Below are 18,269 nucleotides of genomic sequence, written 5' to 3' on the forward strand. Positions count from 1 at the left end.
GTGGCAGGGTAAATCTGGTCCCTGTTACTGCATGTGCGTGAACAGAGTCTACCATTGTAGAACGTGGAGACCGCTGATATCGTGAGCTGGAGGGAGAGAGAAGCTGTTGATGGGGTCATGATGATGGCGATGAAGAATCTCGCCTGACAGTATGCAGCAGCTGTAGTGACTACGGGGGGGGGGGAGGGGTCTCTTTTTACCTTTCTTACGAAATCAGACTTAAGACCTTAATTACTGATGATGGATAGATGAGAATTTAGCTTTTACACCACGATCCTTCCACTCTACCTCCTCCCCAAATGGTTCCATTCACTTCTTAGGGTTTCTTTTTCCCCTGAGGTTAAAAACTGCCTAGTTTGTCATTGGCTTAGTTTCTGTAATCTCACAATGGTCATTTGGAAAACCACCTTCCTTGGCATGTTCTCTCCTGTTCCTGCCTGGTTCTTTTCAGGCTGCCTGCCCACACAACTGTCACACTGGAACTTCCCTTTGAGCGTGAATCCTTATTCTAGATCATGTGGCTTTCTCTTTACTCTTTTATCTCTTCTTTTTGTTTACTTGTTTGTGTTTGAAGTCCGGTTTAGGGAGGTCTAATTCTCATACTGTAAACTTCCCCCTTTTAAGGTATACAGGTCTAGGACTTTTGCCAAGCACATACGGTTGTGTAACTATCCTTATCACCAGAGTCAACTGCCTTGGCCCCATGGAAGCACTGCCGAAGCTGCTGGTGGCTTTCACACCTCAGTCAGGTGTGAAACTTCTCTGTTCCAAACCCGCCCTGGGCTCCGCTCTCACTCAGAGACACAGCCAAAGCTTTCACGGTGGCCTACGGAGCCCTATTCAATCTGGGTCTCGTCTGCTGCGGCCTCCTCCACTCCGGTTTCCAGCATGCTCACCGATTCAGCCACATTGATCTCGTCCCTTTTCTGAGACACACCAGGCCCACTCCTGCCTCAGGGCCTTTGCACTGGCTGTTTCCTGTCTGGAACGCTCTTCCCACAGGGATCCACCTGGTACACTCAAATATCATTCCTGACTACTATTTAAAATTGCATCCCACTTTCTCCCCACCTGCATTACCTTAACAGGTGTGGGGGAGTAAGAGGTAGGTAGGCACATCATGAAGGAGATACAACTGGGACAGTAAGGAGTTGTCAGATACAGAGTTTGGGATGCAATGAAGCCACTGGAGGGTTCTGAACAGAGCAGGCCAAGATCTACCTTCTGTCTTTCCGGGATCCCAGTGCCTCCCACGTTAAGAATAGGCTGAGAGCGGGCAGGGCAGAAACAGGGAGACTGGCATCCAGGCAAGTGACGAGGGGGAGAAGGGACCAGATCCTCAATGGACCTTGAAGGTAGCGCCACCAGCACTTGCTGATGGATTGGACATGACCCTGGGCCTCCTTAAATCCTCAGGAACCCTGCAGTGAGGTATTCTTCCTCCCACAAAAGCAGTCCAGCTCATCTGGAGTTTTAACAGTCTCCCCACCTGCTTCCCATGTTCACCGACCACCCACCTGCCCCAAGGGCAAAGCCACACACTGACTCCATTTTCCCACGATTTAATTAGGAAAAAAAATTACATGAACAAAGGAAAACTCATGCAACAAAAGAGGAGAATGGGGTTTCCGGGACCATGAGACGGGGCCAGATTCCTCAGAAGAGGCAGAACAAAGGAGTAAGGCACTGCCGCCTCGGCCCCTTGGGGCAGCTGCAGGACAGGGCAGCTGAGGATGAGGGGGTCCAGGGCAAGTGCGGACAACACTGAGGAAGTTTGGCAGTAGGGCTGGGAGATGGAGAGTTCTGGAGCCCCCGGGCCCAGGTCAGGCCCTGGCACATGTCTGGTTACAGTTCTCCAGGTGCCCAGAGAGAACAGGGCCCTGTGAGAACGTACAGTCCATCTCCCAAGAAGTTTGGAGGGAACCCCTTGGCACAGCCACAGACCAAGGGAAGCTTTAGGGGCATCACCCCACCCCAAGTGCTGCTGGTGCCGAGGCCCCCTTCTCGGAACGGGTGGGGCCAGCCGTGGCAAGGGTAAGGTGCCAGTAGCTAGGCCAAGGCTGACAGTGTCACGAGGGAGCCAGGACGACTCAAGGAGGAAAGGTGAGTGAGGTTGGCAAGATCCCAGGGGGGACACATATTTACACATGGAGATGGTGAGGTGGAGATAAATTAAATAAATAGGTGGTTGGGGGTATAAATAGCAAGGAGGGCAGGGGCTGTCACAACACCTGGGCACAAGGGCAGGAGGCTGGGGGTATTGCTGCTGTTGGGGTGGGGGGCTTGGTCCTGTCACCTCTCCCCGCCTGCAGGGCCCAAAGCAAGGCACTAATAAAGGGGACCCAGGTGTGCCACGGGCATATTGGCCCGGTGACCACACCCGTGCCACCCAATCCCGGGCTCAGCCCTGAGCCCCAGGCGAGAGCCCGCCCCCATCAAGGGGAAGAGGGCCCAGGACTGAGAAGCCCCCTCCTCACCGGTCCTGTCACCCTTAGCTGTTGCTCGTCATGAGGCTCATGATCTGTTCCAGCTTCTGGCGCAATTTATGCTTCCGACAAGAGGCGTCTCGGTCCAAAGCAGTGAGAACCTGGGGGAGGAGGGCCCCAAAACTGGGCTCGAGGGGAAGGGCCAGTTCCTCCTGGGCAACGCCCCCTCCCCAGCTTGAGCTCTTCCGTCCCTCTCACCTCAGCACATCCGTCCTCCCCATGGGCCCTGGGCACATGGGAAAGGCTCCAGCCTCCCACCTCTGAACACATCCTCCAGCTTCTCCTTGACCCCAAATCCTCCTCTAGCTGCACAACTTTCTTTTCCTCTGCACAGCCAAAGTGCAGCCCCTCCCAGTAGCGGCCTGGCAATCACTGTGCCCGATTTCCTCTTTCCCGTCCCCTCCTAAGCCCCCCCCCCCGAACCTCTCTTGTCCAGGTCTCCATGATCTGGTCGCCAAGCCCAGCCCGTGTTCTCGGCCCCTCCCTTGACCAGCCGCAGCATCTGACAGCCCATCACCCCCTCCTCCCTGACCCCCCGCGGGGGTGTCCCCACACATGGTCCAGGACCAGCTCAGCACTCTTGAGGTCCCTCCCATGCTGCTGGCCACCCGTTCTGTCTCCACCGTCCGCTCCCCGCTCTTCTCTGTCACCTCGGAGTGTCTCAGGGCCCCAGGGTTCAGCGCTTGGGTCGCTTCTCCCTCTCCATCCACTCGGCCACCCCTGCCGAGCTTGTCCAGGTGTAGGGACCCCAGGGCCATATCCTGGCTTACAAATTCTTACCTCCAGCCAAGAACACGTGAGGTCCACACCTCTACATCCCTGGCCTACTCACACGTCCGGTCACAAATTCCACAGGCCCTACAAAGGGCTAACCATGCCCATGCCCTCATCCTGGCCTTCCCCGTGCTCCCCACCCTCCACTTTTGCCCTAGCCAGTGGCTTCTCTTCTGGGTTCCTCAAATCCCAGCATCTAGGAGAGTGTCACCTGGACCGATCCAGGGGCCTGCTCGGGAGAGGATTCATGAACAATCTAAGAGATGGGCTCCCTGTCCCCTACACTTGCTTGTGGCACTCCTTCACCACCACCAAGCCCGGGCCTTTGCCACACCAGGGGTGGCACATACCTCCTGGCGGTACTTGGTGACATAAAAGTACAGCTCACTAAGTGCGCTTAGGACACTGAAGTCACTGGCGTGGAGGCGGGACTGCTCCACCAGGTAGGCGTCCATGTCCTGGTCACTGATGGATGCCATCTTTGCAATGTCTCGGTAGTACCTGTTGGGACCCTGAGTAAGTTAAGTGGACAGGTGGCACAAAAGCCAAAGCCCCTGCCCTGGCTGCCAGGCCAGACTCTGGGCCTTTCTCCTGTGGTCGGCCCACTTCAGACAAGCCAGCCCAGAGAGGGGCAGCGATTGCCTCCCTCAGCCCACAGCAGTCTCCCCTGGACTGCCTGGCCCTGCCTTCCCCTGCCTCCCCCAGCACGGGGCACACCTCTCCACCCAGCTCTTGTAGTTGGGGATGTCCTTGGCATAGAGCAGCTTGTTGGAGGGTGAGTCCTTGCCCAGGCGGTGCTCAGACGTGGAGCAGGAGTCCATGAAGGTCTGGGCCACCACCGACAGGCAGGCGTCCGTGATGCTGCTCTTGTGGATGTCAAACACGAACTGCGGGTTCTTGATCACATTCACCCAGAAGCGCAGGGGCAGGCTGGACAGAGGGACACACAGCTGCAGCTCTCTAGTCTCCCCGTGAGCAACTCCCACCACTGTTCCTGTCTGGCCAGCCCACACCACCTTGCCCAGAGCAGCAAGATTGACATATTTAGGGTCAAGAGCCTTTGTGTTAAGTTTTTGCCAGACTTCCAACAGTGAACATAAAAGTAAACAGCAACCAGCCTCTCTGCCCTGGGCAAGGGCCTCGCGGCTAAGGGCCATCCCTGGGTGCTGGTCCCACTACCAACTGGCCACATGCCCCACAGAGCCCACCTCCAAACTGCACTCTCAGCCCCTTTGCTTGGCGGTACCATGGATGCCAGTCCTCTCCTGCCTGCACAACCAAGCCAGCCCCTATCAGGAGCCCTGCCCGGGTGGTCCATGAGTCTCGGCACAGCCACAAGCCTCTTCTGACCACCCGCCCCCAGGGGGGCCAGCAGCAGCCAGGCACAGGGCAGTACCAGTTGCTCTTCCAGGTGTGGCGCACATCAGGGTCACTGATCTGGCGCTGGTCGGCCTGCTCGTCCAGGAAGTCGAACATGTACTTGATGGCCAGGGGCAGGGCGGAGCCACGGTGCGCTGTGCTGAACACAGTTTCAAAGAGGTCGTCCACAAACTTCTGCAGGGTGCCCTGTGGGGGTGCAGCCAAAACACAGGCTGTGAGGTAGCCAGGTCGGGATGTCCCCACAGCAGGACAGACGGGAGACAGAGGCTTGGCAATGAGCAGGGCTTCCCTGCAGGCTCAGCAGCCCTGAGGCCAGGGTGGCACGGGACAGGCCCACACCTTGGTGGCCAGCAGCCGTGTCAGGTAGATCTCTGAGACCATCTTGCTGCCACGGTCCCCCTCACGGTGGTCGGCATGGTCATGGTTCTTCACCAGGTGCCACAGCTTGGTGCCCGTCTCCTGGTCGGGTGTGATCATGGGTGCCCGAGAGCGGAGGCTGTCGGGGCTGCTGGCTGTGCGCAGCAAGCTCTCTGGGGCAGAGGACCAGTTTGCCCCTTAGGCCCGTGGGACCACACCAGCCATCGCTGGAGCTATTGCCCCACTCTGTCCCAGGAGCCCAGCAGGCTAAGGGAAGCCTGTCTGCTCTTTCTGGGCCACCCCACTTCTAGGCTCTAAGGAACTGGAGACCTCCCAAGGGCAGGGCCCGGGGAGGCCACCAGAGCCAAGCTGGCTGCTCAGACAGGGGCTCCCGGTGATGACTAACACAGCCTCAAAGGGCACAGGGCCAGCAGAGGCCACTACACTGAGGACACCTACCGTAGCGGCTGAGGGAACGGGTGAAGGTGAAGGAGTTGGCCATGTTATAGGCGGACACTTGTTTGGGCACCAGTGCCACCAAGGAACCATCTGTCACCTGGAGACCCCAAAGACAGAGAAGGGGCAGCGCAGGATGCTGAGAAGCCAAGTGGCCCAAGCCACCACCCAACCAGACCCTGCAGTGTGCATGTGGAACGGCTCCCGAGGTTCCTTGAGCTCGAGGGCCAGAAAAGCAAGGAGCCAGGGCCTCTGCTCCCATGTCCTCAGGGCAGGGCCACAGCCCCCAGCCTCTCACCTGGTAGTGGACCAGTGAGTTGACTCTCTTCCAGTCACACTCGATCTTGGTGGTGACATCCTCATCCTGGAGGATGATGCGAGCCATGCGTCCCTGACGCCACTCTGCGGGCCACATACAGTCCGGCTCAGCGTCTCCCAAGACCCGGGGCCCACTCCACTCAGAGGACAGAGCCCAGGTGGGGGGCGCGAGCACCAGCCAAGGTAATGTGGCCACAAGTTGGGGAGGCCTCACCTAGGTCCATGTCCTCAGCTCTGGGACGCTGGGAGTATGGGATGCCCTTGTACACAGCATCCAGCAGCTTGTCTTTGGCCTGGGTAATGCTGTCGCAGTTGAGAACCTTCACCGGGACCTGAGTGCTGCCCTCACTCTCCGGGCACACACAGTACAGGGTCTGAGGGCAAGGGGAACCACAGGGTGGGTTCTGGGCGAGGCTTCCCCGATACCCAAAGCCCTGCCCGCCTGGCACCCCACTCACCAGGGTCTTGTAGTCTATCTGCTGCCGAATGAGCTTATCCTCGCTCAGGGAGTAGCGTGCCTCGCCTGTAATGGCGTCGATGGGCCCCTTCTCCATCTGCTGCTTGATGGCGCAGTAGAGCAGGAAAAGTGGCTCTCCAGCGCACTCCTGCAGCCAGGGTCGGACACACAGCTTGCTGTCTGCCTGCCTACCTGCCAGCTACTTCCCCACATCACCTCCCCTGCAGCCCACCTGCCAAGCACACCTTCAGAAACTTATGCAGCAGGAATGTGAACCAGTTGGTAAGCATCTTCTCAGCCACCGACTCCGTCCTAGAGTGAAAAGGCTGCTGGGGCCCTGGCCTGGCAGGTGGTGGGACCGTTCAGGGGCTGGGCCCACGGAGGGCAGGGCTAGGGTTGGGACAGTACCTGCGCAGTAGCAGCTTTGGGTGGTTCTTGCTCTCAAGGTTTTTCTCGATGAGGTCTGCCAGCAGTTGCTTGAGCAGCCCCGTGGCATAATCAAGGCGGCTCTGCAGAGCCACCATGGTGAGCGAAGCCACGGTGCCTCGGTCACGCATGGAGAAGCTGCTCTGGGCCTCCAGTGTGTGAATGAAGGTGAGCACGAAGGCACGGCTGTGAAGCAGCTGCCCAAAGAGGCGAAGTGCCTTCTCGACATTGGGGGGTGTCTGTAGGGGACAGCAGAGTTTCAGAGGGTGCAGCAGTGGCCCTGGGGGTGACAGGGAGTGGGCAGGTGAGGGGGGACTCACATCCAGCTCCTTGAGCACCGGGTGGGCCTCAATGCCTGGGAAGAGCACGCGCACAGCATAGGTCCGGTAGTCCAGGAATGGGATCTGCACCACGTCCATATGGTTTGTCAGCTCGTTGATATCTGTCTGCAGCTCAGCAAAGGCTAGGAAGGACAGGGAGGAAGCGTGAACAGAGCAGGAAGAAGGAGGTCCCCCCCCCAGTCCGCCTGCCCTGCAGTGCACCCCCACCCCAGGCACCTTCCTTGCATTCCAGGGCCACGCGGGACTCCAAGTTGTCCATCTGGAGCTGGAGCCGCTTGAGCGTGCGGTCTGCATCCTGAGTCTTGCGCTTGTAGGCAACCAGCACAGCAGTGATGGCTAGCAGCAAGAGCCCGCCCCCCACTGCCAGCCCCACCATAGCTGGCAGGGTCAGTGCCCGCTCGGCTGTGATGTGCAGGGTGCCCAGCCAGAATTCCAGGCCGCCCACCAGCACCTGCGGGGATAGACCCATTGTGAGCTGAGCCCCACCCCCAGCCCACACTCCCCTGGTGGCTTTCCCACCCCCACCCACCATGACAGGCTGTCGGCCCGTCTGGCTGGGTGAGTCACACAGGAGTTGGGTGTCCGAGACGGTGAGTGCACACGGCTGGCCCCCAATCAGCACAGTGTAGTTGAGGCGGGAGCTGCCAGCTGCTGCAGGAATCAGATTCTTGCCCTGTGTATAGAGGGCACTGTCACAACCAGGGCTCCCCACCTCCCTGCCCCTCCCGGCCCCTGCACCCCACCAGTACCTTCAACACTACGTGGGAGCCAGGTTTGACGTCCAGGACACCGGAGGGTCCAAGCGGCTCGAAGCTGGGGTCAGGGTAGTAGGTGAAGGAGGACCGGTTGAGGGAGCGGGCTGTCTGCACGTGGTCCAGCAGGAAGCCAAACTCGTCAGGGTGCTCGCCCTGCGCTTGTGGCTGGGGCCGCCCCAGGAAGATGCCAGGGGCTTTACACAGCATGGCAGTGTCATTGATCACCTGGCACGTCTGTGTGGACAAGAGCAGGCAGCCCAGCACATGAGGCCATGGGTGGCAGGGTCAGGGGCGGGGTGAGGGCAGTTGGCACTCACATTGGTGGTCTCGATGCCTCGGTACTTGGCCCGGACCCGGGGCTCCTGGACTGTCAGCAGGTGGGTCCCACTCACAGTGATGGCAGTGCTTCCACTGGGGACAGGGGGAGGGGCCTCAGGCTCCATCACCCACTGCCCCCGGCCAGGCCCTGAAGAGCTATCAAGGCTGCCATGGGAGCCTGGAGCCTCCCACACCCGGGGTCGCTGGGTGGGTGCCAGGTGCTATGCGGTCAGGAGGACCCTGCCCCCTCTGCCAATAAGGGCTCCGGTTCCGAGAAGGTGGAATTGATGCCCAAGGACCCAGTCGCCAGGCGAGGCCCTGAGACAGGAGCTCAGGGCCCCATTCTCCCCGGGGCTTACTTGATGATGCTCCAGGTGGGCTCAAGGCGAGTGACAGTGGGGTCCTGGGTGTAGGTGTAGAGGACTCCAGGACTGGAGATGTTGGCACGATCAATGGCCAGGCTGATGGGGGCCTGACTGGGGCCCAGGGTGGAGATGGGCGAGATACACACGATTGCTTCGGCATCTCTCCTATGACAGGAAGCAGCACGCTTGGAGCAGGTGGCCCAGGGCCCTCCCTGGCCCTCCTCCACCCCTGCAGCCCCTACTCAATGCCCAGCCCAAGAATGGCAGGGCCCTACGCACCTCACGAACTGGCACTCGCCATCTCTCACAGTCACCGTGACCGTGCTGCCGGCATCCAGAGAACTCCCAGAGATGGTGAGCCGTGTGCCCCCAGAAGCCGGGCCCCGACTAGGACTCACACGGTCAAACATTGGGGTCTGTGGGAGAAGCAGCCCTGAGGGGAGCGAGGAAGCAGCCCAGTGCAGGCAGGGCTACAGCCCCCCAGAAGGGGTGAACGTGGGAAGGGGTAAGAGGCTCACGTACCACGAAGCTATAGAGCTGCTCAGACTGTGTGCGGAAGTCAGCGGAACAGTCACCTACACAGAGCTCCACGGGTCCTGGTGGCGGGCTGGGCACCAGTGACTCCTCCATCTCACACACGATCCTAGGGGTCAGAGAATGTCAAGACCGGCCTCGGAGCACCAGCCTGGGCACCTGCACAACCACACTTACCTCTCGGCGCTGACGTACTCGGTGGCGATTGAGTTGCAACGCACGCCAGCCACCCGCAGGCCCACCTCTCGGTAGGTGAGGCCCAGGTTCTCGCCCACAATGGTGACCCGGGTGCCTCCCTCCTTGGGCCCCATGAGTGGGTAGATCTGCAGAACAGGATGGGAGGTGAGAGTGTGAGCCTAGAGACCCAGGGGCCTGGCAGGTGGAAGATGGGGAAGGCTAACCTGGGCAATGCGGGGGTGGCTGCAGCGGGTACCCTTCTGGCTCGGGTGCATCCAGTTGGTCTTGGGGGCGGGACAGTGGGCCCGCAGCTGGCACCTGTGCTCTGAGACGCACCAGCCACAGTTGAAGCGGGGGTCAGCCTTGAGGCAGAGGCCGCAGCTGGGTCGCTGTGCCCAGCACTTATACAGGAGAGCTGTGGGCAAAGAGGGCACTGCTGGGGGGCAGCTACAGGGAGCCTTGGCGGCTCTGACAGAAGGTCCCCACTGCACCTGGCCCCACTGTATGCCAACTCTGCTCCAGGAGGCGAGCTCCCCAGCCCCATCCCACCCCTCACCTCGGAAGGTGGCAGGCTTGTCAATGGGGAAGTCTCCATCCCAGACCACGGAGAAGTCCAGCTCGGTATCACCATACTCATCACCTTCATAGGAGTACTGGGAGAGATGGAGCACGTGACCGGTCAGAGGGTCCCTGGCACAGCCACCTGAGGCTTCCAGACCAGCGGAAGTGGGGGGGACTCACTGAGGCATTCTGGCACTGCACACTGCTGCTGTTGAAGCGTACAGCGGGCACACGTTGCTGCCGCCCCTGCACCCGGACCACACACTCATAGTTCTTCTGGCCCGACTGGGGCTGCGGCAGGTTCTTGGCCCGCAGGGTAAGAGGCTGCATGACACCAACCGGGATCAGGAGGTCCCCAATGGGCAGGATCTCAGGGCAGCCCTGGGAGGGAGAACGCCCATCAGCCACACACTGACTGCTGACGTCCAGGCCTAGCTGGGCCAGCCCCGCATTGAGGAGGCTCCAAAAAACCAACGAGACCAAAGACAGAAACACCAGAGGCCAGCCCACACGGAGCCCAGCCCCCTCGCGCATGGCGCCCGCCTCACCTCGGGGCTGTGGACCCTGCCCTCCTGGAAGGAGCACTCGTGGGGGTGGCTGGTACACACATGGCGGTACTTACACCAGTGGCAGGGGTAAGGGCTGCCAACGCAGGACATGCACCTGGGGGAGAGAGGCTTGAGAAATCAGAGAAGGGCAAGTCTGTCCCCTCAACACCCCTCTTGTCGGACACATGGGGAAGCAAAGGAAGCAGGTGCCAGGGCCCTTGTGACACCTGCACAACACAGCAATTGACAGAGACACATGGGGACAGTGAGGAAGGCCAGTACTCACGACTGGAGGACGCTGCAGTTATAGAAGACAAAGTCGGCTCCAGCGAACCTCACCCCGGTCTCCTTGGAGAGCAGCTGCAGACGCACAGTGCGGGTGGCCCCTGTAACGAGCCCAAGGGTGGCTGTGAGCCCACTGGGGACACAGAGTGCCCCCATCCTGAGCTGCCCCAGACACTGACCGTGCCCCCTGGTGAGAGCCTGGAGCTCCTGAAGGGAGGGCGAGGGGCAGCGCAACTCCCCAGAGGGCAGCAGGATGGCTTTGTTCTCCGTCACCTCCTCGAAGGCACAGCTCACGCCTGCGCTGAGGTCTGGCACATTGCGCATGGCCACAGTCAGCTGGGGGAGGCAGAGGACTCAGCAGGGTGCGTCCCCCCACACGTGCATGCACTGGCACACCCCCCCCCACCACCGCACCACTCACCTGCACCCCAGGTGACGTCACTGACACGTTGTTGGGCCGCACCCGCACCTGGACACACTTGCTCAGCTCCTCGGCAAAGCCATGCGGGGCTGAGGCGCCGGGACAGGCCCCTTCGCGGCAGCATCTGCATGGGGTCAGGCCAGAGCCCATCCCGCAGCTGCCCCGGGAGGGCCCTGTCCAGGGCTCCGTGGGGGCCTGGAGGGGAAGGGGACAGCCGGCCCAGCCCACAGTGCCAGGCGACAGCGTGCCTCAGCCTTGTCCCCTTGGGTCCAAAGGACGTCATTCAGGGTGGAGGTTCCACTCATTAGCTGGCAAAAGTGGAAGGGGAGGGAGGGGAAGGCCACGAAGCCACAGCTGGGAGAAGTGAGTACACAGGTGAGGGCAGGTCCAGACCTCCCCAGCCAACAGCAGGCCTGGCCGGCTCCACTGAGCCCATCGTCACCACCCACCCCCTTCCCACTGCCCTCACCTGTGCTGTAGCACACACCAACCACAGTGTGGGTCCCCGGAGCCTAGGCAGGCCTCACAGCTCAGGTACTGCTCACAAGTCTCCACTGGGAGCTGGCTCACCTGGGGACAGCCTCGTCAGCACCTATCCGGCTTCCACACTGCCACCCGCCGCTGCCCGCCACGGGCCCACCTGCTTCTCACTCAGGAGGTAGATGTGCCGGTGGTCGGGGCTGAAGAGCAGGTCTCGGAGTATGGGGCTGCCATCCACCACAGGCACCGTCTCGTACAGGTGGGCATCCTGGGAGCCATCGACTCGCACCTGGGCCACAAGGCCAGGGAAGAGGGATGACAAGCCAATGTGATGCCACAGCAGCACCGCACATACCCAGGCATCCTCTCCTCGAGCCAGGGGCTTTTCATGTTGTGGCCAAGCTGAAGCCAGGGCCTGCTGGGGCTCAGCACTTGACCTGCTGGCCCCCACGAACACCAAGAGCAGGAAAACAAGTGCTCAAAGGCCACCCCCTGGAGGCCCTCGGGGGTGACAGCCACCCAGAAAAGGTTCCCAGGAGATAGAGACAGAGAGATTACTGATGCCTAGGGATGGCGGAGGGGGGAGCAGGGTGATATCCAAACGGGAAGGGGTTTTTAGGGTGACGACAATGTCCTGGAATGAGATAGTGGTAAGGGTTGCACAACTCTGCAAACATACTAAAACCACTGGAATGTATGCTTTAAGCGGGGGAAGTATATGGGATGGAAATTATATCTCAATAAAGTGGTTATAAATGACAAAAAGGGCCCAGGAGAGGAGCAGGCCCGGCTGAGAGCTCAGCAGCTCCCTTCACAAACCTTCCCCGGCTACCCCTGACCTCCCTGGAGAAAGCTCCACAACTGCCAGGCCAGCAGGATGAGAACGTGGCAGCTATCCTGACTCCTGTCCCTTTAGAACACATCAGAGCCCCCAGGAGCTCATCTCCCCGTTTCACGCCACCCCCAGGCCCGGGATGCAAGCAGCTGCGGCCGTGCTGCCCATGAGAGGACAAGAGGGCAAAGGGGGTATGTCTGCATTCATTCAACTGAGGACCCAGCAATGATGGCTCTTGAGCCACAGCCATCTGCTCTTTTGGCCAGGAGGCCCTGAGACAGGTCTAGTCTCTGTCCCCATGGCCACAGGAAGTCAGCAAGTCAGGCTGCAGCAGGTAGTGGTGCTGGCACAGGCAGATGGCTCCGGGGAGCACAGCCAGACTCCGAGGGCCCAAGCTGGGAAGTTCCCCTTGTCCTGTTGGCTGTGCCCTGTCCAGGGTCTCACAGAGCTTGTCTACACATTCTTGTCCCCACCTGTCATCCCATATCTCAGAGTCTGCCCCAATCTCCACATGCCAGGGGACCAGGGCCTACCTTCTTCAGACTACCGCTGCGAGTGCCGATGAAAACCACAGAGTGCTGGTGGTACGTGTAGGCCGCCACACTGGCCATGCCATCAGTGCCATCGTACAGTAGGGGCAGCCCCTCAATCACATGCAGGCCACCCAGTGGCTGGTTCAACACCAGCCCGCAGAAGTTTCCATTTATCTGCATGGGCTGGTGAAACAGGAGGGATACATGTAAGAGTCAAAGCTTGGGGGCAGCAGCTGGACAGAAGCCATAAGACCCCGTGTTCTAGAAGGGAGCAGAATCTGGGACTTGTTCCCCACCAGCCAAGACTGACTGTTTGCCCTAGACCCCACAGGAAATCGGGGGCTGAGGAAGGAGAGGGAGCAAGAGTTTGGAAAAGGAGAGCGAGGCCTGGGCCTGTAAGGTGAGGACAGGCCAGGAGACTGTCGCTGACTCAAGACAGAGAGGGCCACCCATGAGATAGAGCGAGAAGCAGCAAACTGGGGCTGGGAGGAGGGGCAGGCAAAGGAAGGGATGGTCCACAAGCAGAGAGCGCCCGCCAAGAGATATGGTGAGAAGGCAGGCCAGGGGAGAAGGAGAAGCAGTAGATGCAAGAAGACGATTAGAGAGGGCAGGTGTCCTTGAGAGAGGGAAGTGAGTGTTCCAAGGCCCACCACACTCACAGTGTTGATGCAGGGCAGCTCCTTGTTAAGCAGCCAGGGCAGGGCCAGCGTGCCCTCCCCGCGATAGCACGACTGGATGCGGCGGCGGATATGGGCATTGATGGTGCTGAGCGTAAAGAGGCAGAGGACAGTCTGCCGCGGCGGGCTGGCCCGGTTCTTCTGGCCCTGAGAGAAGATGGTGAAGAGGACGTCCTCGTCGGCTGGCACGCCCAGGGCCTGGGCCAGCAGCAGGCCGGGCTTGGCCAGGTGAGCGCTCTGCACCAAACGGTACTCCACACCACGCCAGGAGCAGCCGATGGGAAACTCCACGTACGAGTAGAACTCGGAGTCCCCCGCACACATGCGCACGATCTTGGATGTGAAGAACTTCTCCCCCGCTGTGTCTAGCAGCGTCTGCTGGGTATCCAGCTGCAGTGTCAGGAAGTACACGAAGGAAGCACTCACAAAGCCATAGATGTAGTAGATGTCAAAGGCGGGGTACAAGGACAGGGTGTCTGAAGGGATCTTGATCTGCGAGGACACGAACTCATCTTGGTACACCTGGGGAGCAGGTTGAGGAGAGAGCATGGGACAAGGCCTGGGTCCACTGTCAACCTCCCAAACCCTGGCTCCTCATCCCCCACAACACAGCTCCCCAGGGCTTCCCTCCCAAGATGTCCCCCGCCCCACACGGTCACAGGAGCCCAAGGCAGAAGGGCCACAGAGGGCAGGGTAAACAGCCCTGTCCCGTGCGGCAGCCCATCCTCCTGTCTTCAGAAGCTTGTCCCATCTTGGACCAGGGCTCTTCTAGAGGTGGAGCCAGGACAAAACGAAGGCAGGAGGGAAACAGGTGCTGACTCTTGAGGGAGGGGCAGCACGAGAGGCAAGGGGAGGAGGGTGAACAGACAGGTGGGTTCACCCACCAGACTAAACATCTCAGCACTGTCCTCATCGCTGATGAGTTTGCGGGAGCTCAAAGTGGGGAAGTACTCAGACTTGCCATCCACAGCAGTGCCCACAAACAGCTTGCTGGGCCCCTGGCCCTGCTCCACGATGACACCAGCCATGGAGTCGGGCTCCTGGGCCCCTGACAGGTAGTGCTCTTTGCGATGGTGGGGCTCGCCCAGCTTGAAGAGGTCGTCCAGGCGCAGAAACTGACAAATGCCTTGCCAGATGCTGCCACAGGCCACCAAGCGGCGGGCCGCATAGTCTATGAGCAGCAGCTTGTTCACGTTGTCCACAGGTGCCAGGCGGTGGGTGCACACACGCATACTGGGGGGTGGGTAGCAGCGGGCATTGTCCTCAACGGGTCCCGTGACATGGGCCCGTAGCTCAGTAAGGTTGGGGGCCAGCTTGAAGACACGGTTTACTGCACCCACGAATACCTCCCCAGTCACCCGGTGCACAGCCAGGTGGGTGAGTGTGGTGTCTGTCACCGAGAAGGCGGGGAAGGGCCTGCTGCCACACAGGGCCCCTTCCATGGTGAGGAGGAGCAGCAGGAGGAGGCAGACAGTGGGCATGGCCGGCGGCTGTGCCCCGGGGTGGGCCTGAGGAGAGATGGCGAATGCAAGTCAGAGACCCCCACCCCGGCCCAGGCTGCCAGCCCTCCTCCTGCAACACCTGGCCTAGGACCCCCAGCAGGCCAAGCTCCATGCCACAGTGGGTGGGAGCCACTCACTCACCCACCACCATGCCAGAGCCAGAGCCCCAGATGGTGACCACGGCTGGAAAAGGAGGGGCCTCCACCAGGGCGAATGAGTGAGCAGTAAGCGCGGGCAGGCTTGGGGGCCATCAATCATTCCCCCACCCCCCACCCCTGGAAAGGAGCCAGGAGGCCTCGCCTCAGCTGGGCCACACCCAAGGGGGCAGCAGAGCCAGATGCTGGGAAAGGCAGGGTGGGAGGCCCTCCTGGAATGAGACCCTGAACACCAGATCCCAGAGCTGAGGGCAGCTAGCCGCACATAAGAGCCACCACAGACAAACCCCAGGCCACAGAGACACCCCACGCCCAAGTTGGGGGAAGGGGAAAGGCAGGGAGAGAACAATCACAGGCCAGAGGTTGGGGGGAACACCACCCCAGAGTGGCACTGCCAGCAGGATCCCTGGGACAGAGGTCTGAAGACACATCAAGGCCTGAGACTGGACTCGGCACTGCTACATTCCCACTCCTGGCCCCAGCTGCGTCCTCACCCCCAGGGCGTCCCTCGGCTGGCTGTCCAGGAGCCTGCTGTCTGGCCTACCGGCTGTAACACAAAGCCAAGTCGCGCCTACCCCCACAGCTACACACACACCACCACCGAGACAGATATAAGTCAGGCTCCGCTCAAGCCCAGCCAGACAGATGGCCCAGGCAGTCCTGCACGGCTCTCCCTCCAGATCCAGAGGGTAGCTGGAGAAGGGGAGGTGCCAGGGGGCCCAAGGAGCCCTATGAAAGGGGAACATCGTCCCCAATACAGAGAGACCTTGGGAGGATGGGGCTGGGGCTGTACGGACAGTGCCAGCTTGGCCAGGTCCTCACCCCCAGGCCACACCCAGCTCTCCTGCCAGCCCTAGGGGGCAAAGATAGCAGATCAGTGTCATAGCAGACAACGGGACAGATCTCAGTGCTACCCCCTCAGTGCCCAAGCCTCAAGGGAGACTCGAGGTACCCAGCTTGGGGGAGGGGAACAGGGGACCAAACTAAGGAGGTGCAGAAGAGAGAAAGGAAAAAATGCATTTGCTAGAACAAGGAGCAGGCCCAGCTTGAAACTGCAAAGTTTCGGTTCACACTGATCACCTCTCCAGGGCTCTTTTGTCAGGTCCGAATCCTGGCCCCCGAACGCAACAGCCAGAGAAGAAAGGAAGGCGAAAGAGAAGTCTCATCCCACCCTCACCTCCTCCACACCACACAAGAACACAAGCCTCGGAATGGGGACTGGACAGGTCAGGAGGCAGACATGGAGAGGCAGGATTTGCATCCCAAGCCCGGATCCCAACCTCCACCTGTAAATGGGAGCCTGGGGCATCACAGGCACACCCAGCCCCTCTGCTTACAGCACTGCCAGCAAAAAGCCGAAGGATGGGGACAGCCCCTGGCAGAGATGCAGCTCTGGGCAATGCTCCCCAATGCCCCCCGCCGTGCTGCTGACCCGGCTCTCCCTGCCCCCACCAGGGGCACCCCTCAGCCGACCCACGGGGACCCTAGTGGATGAAGACGCCACAGCAGTCCTTGGAGAGGCCGCTCCTCCGCCACAAAGGGTCCCTATCGGGCAGGGGGCTGGGCTCGTACTGGTCGTCCATACCGGCGCGGGACACTAAGGACCAGTCAGGCCAGAGCCCAAGGGGCACGAAGAGAGGCAGGGCCCGACCCTCTCGAGGCCGACAGAATCCTCGGGCTGCCTAAGCCCCGGGCCATCGAGCAGGCTGGCCATGCACCGACCGCGGGGGATGGCGACCACCTACCTGTCCCTCCACCGCCGCTGGCTCCCGGTGGCCGCCTGCCAGCCACGTGGACGCGCCCCCGAGCCCCACACCCGCCCCGCTCTGACGACCCCACTGCCGCACCCCGCGCCCTGCGCCCAGCGAGCCACCACCACCGCCGCCGCCGCCGCCACCGCCCACACACTGGGCCAGCCCGCGGCCGCTGGGGCCTTTTAAACCCGGACCGTACCACCGCGCCGGGCGGGGGAGCCCAGGGAGGGCCGGGCGCATGGGCCGGGGCCGCTCCTCTGCAGGGTTGGGGTGAGGCCCAGCGCGCAGTCCGAGCTCCGCGAGCTGCCGGGGTCCCCGCCCAGCAAACCGACCACCCCCTCGCGCAAAGGCCGCGTCCGCAGCGCGCACCTCTCCCCCTGCTCCCCACCCGCTGCCTCGGGCAACCGTGGGACCCGCGCGCGCCCGTGCCACACCCCCTCGGGCCCGGGGCGCGCGCACGGCTGGCTCGGGCGCGCGCCGTCCCCGCCCCGCCCCGCTCCTGCGCCCGGAGACGCTCGGGGACCACCTGCTGCCGGGGCGCAGCCTCTCCTGTTCTGGCCCCTCAGGCGCACACCAGCCAAGGACTCGCGGCCCTAGCTTAGGACACTCTCCCCCTGACGTTCCATAACCTGTAGGGCCCGCGGCTAATAATGTGCAAATACCCAGCACAAGGATTCCAGCCTGTCAGTCATGTACACCTGGCCCCTTCCCCAGCGGGCCAGCAGACCCTTATCTGGGGGTTTCATTCCCTTGCTTTCTTTTTCTTTTTCTTTTTCAACAGTTTTGAGATATAATTCACCTATCATATCAGTCGCTCATATAAGTGTAACATTCAATAATAGTATAATCACAAAGTTGTGCAACCATCCCCACTATCTAATTCCAGAACATTTTCATCACCCCCAAAGGAAATCCCCATACCCATTAGCAGTCACTCCCCTGTCCCCTTCCCTTTAGCCCCTGGCAACCACTGATCTACTTTCTGAGCAGGATTTCCCTGTTCTAGACAGCTCATATAGATGAATTCAGACAATATGCATGTGTCTTTCGTGTCTGGGTTCTTTCACTTAATGCAATGTTTTCGAGGTTCATCCATGTTCTAGCATGTATCGGTCGGTATTTCACTTCTTTTTACAACCAAATAATATTGCATTACATAGATATGCAACATTTTATTTATCTATTCATCAATTGGTGGACATTTGGGTTGTTTCCATCTTTTGGCTATTGTGAATAATACTGCTAGGAACATCAGTGCACGAGTTTTTGTGTGAACACATTTTCGTTTCCCTTCCACCTAGGAGTGGAATTGCTGGGTCACATGATAACTCCATTTTTAGTGTTTTTGAGAAAAAACAGCCAAACTGCTTTCAA

The 18,269-nt window shown here is 60.4% G+C and overlaps 1 protein-coding gene across 1 annotated transcript; it reads right to left on the minus strand.

Moving 5' to 3' along the window:
* Window positions 1-1,546: 1,546 nt before the first annotated feature.
* On the minus strand, window positions 1,547-17,044 carry PLXNA3 (plexin A3). Its single transcript, XM_033116614.1, has 33 exons — window positions 16,887-17,044; window positions 14,369-14,992; window positions 13,467-14,006; window positions 12,808-12,990; window positions 11,600-11,728; window positions 11,429-11,529; window positions 10,960-11,083; window positions 10,718-10,874; window positions 10,540-10,639; window positions 10,254-10,368; window positions 9,886-10,086; window positions 9,701-9,797; window positions 9,369-9,559; window positions 9,145-9,290; window positions 8,956-9,076; window positions 8,713-8,849; window positions 8,428-8,598; window positions 8,068-8,161; window positions 7,745-7,984; window positions 7,525-7,668; window positions 7,212-7,446; window positions 6,975-7,117; window positions 6,637-6,893; window positions 6,474-6,540; window positions 6,230-6,376; window positions 5,986-6,145; window positions 5,752-5,855; window positions 5,457-5,553; window positions 4,980-5,170; window positions 4,657-4,826; window positions 3,978-4,190; window positions 3,611-3,761; window positions 1,547-2,587 (listed from the first exon to the last, which is right to left on the minus strand). The coding sequence occupies exons 2-33, from the start codon at window positions 14,963-14,965 to the stop codon at window positions 2,492-2,494; spliced, it is 5,619 nt and encodes a 1,872-aa protein (XP_032972505.1). The 5' UTR covers window positions 14,966-14,992; window positions 16,887-17,044; the 3' UTR covers window positions 1,547-2,491.
* Window positions 17,045-18,269: the final 1,225 nt, after the last annotated feature.

This window comes from Rhinolophus ferrumequinum, chromosome X, assembly GCF_004115265.2.
Source record: "Rhinolophus ferrumequinum isolate MPI-CBG mRhiFer1 chromosome X, mRhiFer1_v1.p, whole genome shotgun sequence".
Taxonomy (NCBI): Eukaryota; Metazoa; Chordata; class Mammalia; order Chiroptera; family Rhinolophidae; genus Rhinolophus; species Rhinolophus ferrumequinum.

Coding starts and splice junctions, on each gene's coding strand:
- PLXNA3 (XM_033116614.1), bottom strand. CDS start 14,965: ATGCCCACTGTCTGCCTCCTCCTGCTGCTCCTCCTCACCATGGAAGGG. Junction 7,669..7,744: donor GCTCCCACGTAGTGTTGAAG/GTACTGGTGGGG, acceptor CTCTATACACAG/GGCAAGAATCTGATTCCTGC. Junction 6,541..6,636: donor CCAAAGCTGCTACTGCGCAG/GTACTGTCCCAA, acceptor TTTTCACTCTAG/GACGGAGTCGGTGGCTGAGA.